The 5,314-nt window shown below is 32.8% G+C and overlaps 1 protein-coding gene across 1 annotated transcript; it reads right to left on the bottom strand.

Moving 5' to 3' along the window:
• Window positions 1-1,426: 1,426 nt before the first annotated feature.
• On the bottom strand, window positions 1,427-5,254 carry LOC111385280 (MLO-like protein 6). Its single transcript, XM_023009661.1, has 11 exons — window positions 5,088-5,254; window positions 4,940-5,000; window positions 4,725-4,813; window positions 4,220-4,294; window positions 3,953-4,047; window positions 3,801-3,850; window positions 3,586-3,626; window positions 3,320-3,493; window positions 3,027-3,130; window positions 2,860-2,920; window positions 1,427-2,200 (listed from the first exon to the last, which is right to left on the bottom strand). Exons 1-11 carry the CDS (start codon window positions 5,106-5,108, stop codon window positions 1,724-1,726), a joined length of 1,248 nt encoding a protein of 415 aa, XP_022865429.1. The 5' UTR covers window positions 5,109-5,254; the 3' UTR covers window positions 1,427-1,723.
• Between the last annotated feature and the right edge of the window lie 60 nt (window positions 5,255-5,314).

Raw genomic sequence — 5,314 nt, 5'->3', positions numbered from 1 at the left:
AAAAATTATCATTTTAGTTTAATCCATCAGATATGAGTATTAAGGCGCCGCCTCTAAACAAGCTTAAATCTTGTTTATATTGAACATTGATATAGCAGTTTATTTTTAGAGGTGAAATATTATACTGATGTTGAAGCAAAGTAGTGTCGAGACTAAATCATGAGTTGATTTGGGAACCTTCTTCAGTTAAGTCATTTTATATCAAAGTGGAGATTTCAGTGATGCCGGGCGTGTCTTTGGGAAATAATGATCATTTATTAACGGGAAAATTTAATAAGAGGATAATTATTATCCATTTCAAAATTAAGAATAAATGTTTCAAATTTCAAAAATCAGATATTCATTAAAAAAAATTATAATTTAATTAATTAATTATATATTTTATTAAATAAATATATCAATGTCACATATCTATACAATTTGGTCACAAATCAAGGATTTTATTAGTTACATATTATTTTTTAGTTTCAAATGAAAATTTTTATATGACACAAATTATTTTAAGGTCATAATTCAAAAATTTTATAGGTTATAATTTGTTCGTCCACCACAAATAAAAAATATATAGGTCACAACTTATTAATCAATCACAGGTCACAAATATTATAAGTCACGACTTACTAAACAGTCACAGATTATCAAATTGTCGATAACAAGTTCAAAATTTTTTAGATTACACATTATTTCTTGGATCATCATCCAAACCCCCACCCAAACCGATGATTTGCGAAGGGAGAAACCATCGAAGGGTGATTCGCGGTCATTTCACATCTCAACTCGCGGTGGATCTGATATAGATACAGGAGAGGAGAGGAAGGAGCCGACGTCGTTGGATTAGAGAGGGGTGATGACGATACTGCTTCGATTGACTTCACTTTGACGCTGGCGCTCTTAATTTATTTCCCCACTGTTAGAGTAGGTTGTTGAGAGGTGAGAATAGAGAGAGAAGTGAGATAATTTAGGATTTGTTACATTAATTATTATATATATATATATTAATTAATTAATTAAAGTTCTTATTTTTGAAATATCAAACTTCCAGCATGATTTTAGAATGTTGAATACTTGAAATATGGTTTGATATATTTTCCACTTTATGAACTTCAAGCTTTGGCCCATTTGAAGCAAACCAAGTGGCTCAACTTTCACAGCCCGAGCCCAGTTGGAAACGCTTCTTTGAGAACACGACTTATGTGGTTTCCACTCGGTAGAAACTTCAGTGTGTTGCATCCCGAACCATTGGATTGGAAAGATAGTCAATGGCTAGAAGCAATTGCTATATAATTATCAATCTGTTTCCCTAATTTTTCATTCCGTTCCTAATAACTCCTTTCTTCTTCTGTACTTTCTCCCTCGAGTTGCGTGCCTGAGACATTCTTTCTGATCTTCGTAAAAATCTCACTCTTTTGTTATTGATTAAGATGTGTTTATTCATGAATGCTCAAAATTCTCATCATCAAGATGTACAAGCGTTAATCCTTCATTTACAGCAATATAAGAAAGTAACAAAAAAAAAAAAACAAAAACAAAAACAAAAAGAAAAAACAAATCAACAAACGATTTCTTGTGTATATCTCAATTTGCCTTCAGATTTTCTCTAGGCGTAAGCCTAAGAAAATTTCTTTTACTTCCATTTCGTCTACTTTTGCTATCATCTTTTAATTACAATTGGCAAGTTGGATATAACGTACAAGAAGGATTTGCCTCGTCTTCTTTGCAAAATTTAAGTGCTTGTCCTTTTATCAAATGAAAAATCCTTATTAGGCATTCCAATACTGATCTCCTGCTGCTCCTCAGGTGGCTGTGGCAGTGGAACCACCCTAGACGAGCTCGGCTCATGGCGGAGGTCAGCCTCATGTTGAATATAACCTACCTCAATCTGGTGGTGGGAAGTCGACGATCCTTCGCCTTGTTGGAAGCGCGTAGGAGAGGGCGATGGCGAACCGTCGTTGTCCCAATTATCCATGTCAAAGTTTAATTTTCTTGGAGATGTTGGGAGACTGTCGGTTTCGCCTCTATAGTACCGCAAGAGATGGATAGGGGACGTGCCACGGGAGGGTGTGGCGGGCCTGCTTGACATTGGTGTAGCCATGCCCGAGTGTCTGCTTTCCTTGATGTGTTTTTTTGCTGTGTGGTGCCAGTTTTTTAGGGCTGTGGCCACTCTTTCGTTGAATATGGTTGGTTTCATTGTTGATCCCATCTGTTTAACCATGCTTACTGGAGTTATTATTTGAAGAACAATGAAAATATTGGGAAAAAAATGGAGATAAGAGAAGAAATATAATAGGGAGAGAAGAAAAGTAAAACATGCATGCATACAAAATTCATGTTAATTTGGCCTGATTTATTAGGAGTCCAGTCGGTCAAACAGAAGGTTAAGTTATTAGTCAAATTTGATCCACTATGAAAAATCAAATTCAACTTAAATTTTTACCACATATTTATCGTTTATATATTTCATGAGACTCATTATTTTTTGTACTATAAAAAATTATAAGCAACTTATACACATATGCATGCTTACACATACATACGTACGTACATGTAGATATAGGCTAAATTTCTATCAAGTATTCTACTATGGTTTTTGTCAAAACCCACATGAGAAGATTCAAGTACTCTAAATTTTTTTGTTCATTAAATGGAAATTCAAGTGTGAAAGACTAATTAATCAATCAGAGACATTGACTACGTTATTAGACGGCAATTCATTTTTAATAATTCAGAGATGGTATATAGAAAATGTTAATCGGCTTTCTGGTTTTTCTTCGTCAAATAATAAGTTCTTTTTCGAAGAAATATTGATTTAGATATCTGTTATTGACTAACATATCAAATTTAATTCTGTTATATAATTACCTGAGTAACAAGGGCATACAGTGGGAGAGTTACGTAGCTGCACAGAAACTGTATGAGAACCCTGTTTAAGAAATTAATTTGACATAATTATTAAACAGCAAGTGAATAATATTTATAGAAAAATAAAGTTAAATCTCAATGAATCGAGTAATATGTATGAGGCTCACCCCATTGTAATTCTGATGATGATATCCTCCAAATTTTCATGGAAACAAGACTTGAATCCGAATTCATACCAAGCCCAGGCGAAGAATGCCAATTGAAATGCATTCTACAATGGTGAAAGAAACGATTAAGATTACTGAGTTACTTAAAGTATATTTCACTTATAAGCTTAGTCAAACAAGGTATTAGACATGATTTATAAATTTAAGAACTAAGAGTTTATTAAATAGTAGGTCAACTTTATGGGAAAAAAGGAAAGAAAAAGTCGGTGTGAAATTAAAGGAAAAAGACGTACTTGAAATAAGACGAAATTAATGAGAAAGAGAATGAGTCGTGGACGATTGAACCAGAAGAGATCATCCGCAGGTTGAACCACAGGCACGCCTTTAACAACTTCACCTCTCTCTTGAATTCTCAGGCCCATTTTTGTTATGATCACTTGTAGTTTGGTTCCTACCAGCAAGATTGTCTGCCGTTTATTCAAGTTATTTTCAGATCAGATGACTAAAGAAAATGCAAAAAGTCAACTTAACGATTAGTACATGGAAATTGATTACTCACAATCAATGGGATAAAGGGTAGCCACAGATAGGAATACCAGCCTGTCCATAGAGAAAAGTCCAGATAAATAATTAAACCAAGAAACAATATTTAAAATTTGTGTATTGTCTATGCAATGCATCTAGCTAGTCGTATATAAGATAACTTGTCTTAAAATCTTAATTATTTTTTAGCTAGACGAATGGTCGATATTAGTAAATAATTTACACACTCACCATGTGTATTGAAGAGCAAGAAGACCACAGCCAAAAACCAGATTGGAGGACTGGAAAAAACAACAAGAACACAAGTATTAATTTATCTCAGAAAACTAGACAAGAAAAATATAGAAAAAGCAAACACGGAAATGATGAAAATGATTACTGACCTAATTCCGACTACTACTTTGAAATCCTCTTCCAACGATCTATTTATATACTTCTGAAAATCAAATTTGTTGTGACTTTGAGGTGCCAAGTGAGCCTGAGACGGTACGCAAGTTAAAAAAGTGATTAATATTACAATCAAAAAAGATGGATATACTACATAATCACTCTGCACGTTCGATTCTTTTTTTCTAAATTTCTTTATGCATACTATTAAATTTACTTTTGTTAGACACAAAGAATAAAAAAAATAAAATAAAAAATCTTACCATGATAAATCCATGTCGTAGGGTCAAATAATCAACTTTTGGAACAGACCTAACAAATTGCCTGAAGAAGCAAACCTGCAAAAATAAAATGACAAATGGAACGTCACAGCAGCACTTAAGTTATGAAATCTACATTCTACATTAAAATTGACCTGAAATTTAAAAAAAATTTGAGTGAGAACACAAGATTCTTGTAGATATTTTTTCTCTTCTTGTTCCTAAATAGCTATAATGTTTATTCATTGTCACATTCCATCTCATTTTTGTTCTCTACCTTACACTAATTAAGCACATATTGTCCCTAATAACTATAAAATGAGGGCGTAAAAAGAATTTAGTTGCCCCTCATATTTTAAAATTAGTAAAAGAACAAATTTAAAAATAAAACAAAATATTTGTCCTAATTTCAAAATACTTTATCATAATATTTGGAGAAACCATCGTTAAAGACTAGCTCATGATCAAAATTTGGACAAACAATATTTGTAATCAAGAAAGTACTTACAATCCAAAGTAGAACTGGGGTTTTGCCCCAGAAGCTCATATGCCTTCTTCCAAATGATGTTTCTCTAGCGAACCTGAATCTCTCGGGATCTGTCACATTTTAATTAGAAACATTATCATTTCAATGCGCAAATAATTAATAACTGCAATGCTTTTATGATATATACATTGACATAATAAAAATGTTGAAAAGTACTCGAGTTTTATTTTCGTTACCGTGTGTAAATTGGTACTCGATGGTTCTCGACTCCTTTTCCCATGCTTTCCATTTTCTCATCTAAAATAAGTCGTCAAAAATTAGTGTAAAATAAATATATAAATACACACACAGTGTGTGAGAGAGAGGGGATTAAAATGTTAATACCTTGAGTCTCCCCAAAGCCATAGTGAGTATACAATAGAGGACATGAGACACAGCCAAAACAAAGATGAAAATATGTAGCTGATGAATACCGTCCGTTGATATAAACGGAACTTTCCCCTGCAAAATTATAGTCAATTTTTTCCTGTCAGTTCATACGTATATATATTCTTAACAAAATTTTAAGTGATTTTTAGTATTATTCAAAGCTGGAAATATTAAATTCTCAG

This window comes from Olea europaea, unplaced genomic scaffold (genome assembly GCF_002742605.1).
Source record: "Olea europaea var. sylvestris unplaced genomic scaffold, O_europaea_v1 scaffold3111, whole genome shotgun sequence".
Taxonomy (NCBI): domain Eukaryota; kingdom Viridiplantae; phylum Streptophyta; class Magnoliopsida; order Lamiales; family Oleaceae; genus Olea; species Olea europaea.
The sequence above is the reverse complement of the archived record's forward strand: the minus strand, read 5'-3'. Positions and strand labels throughout refer to the sequence as shown.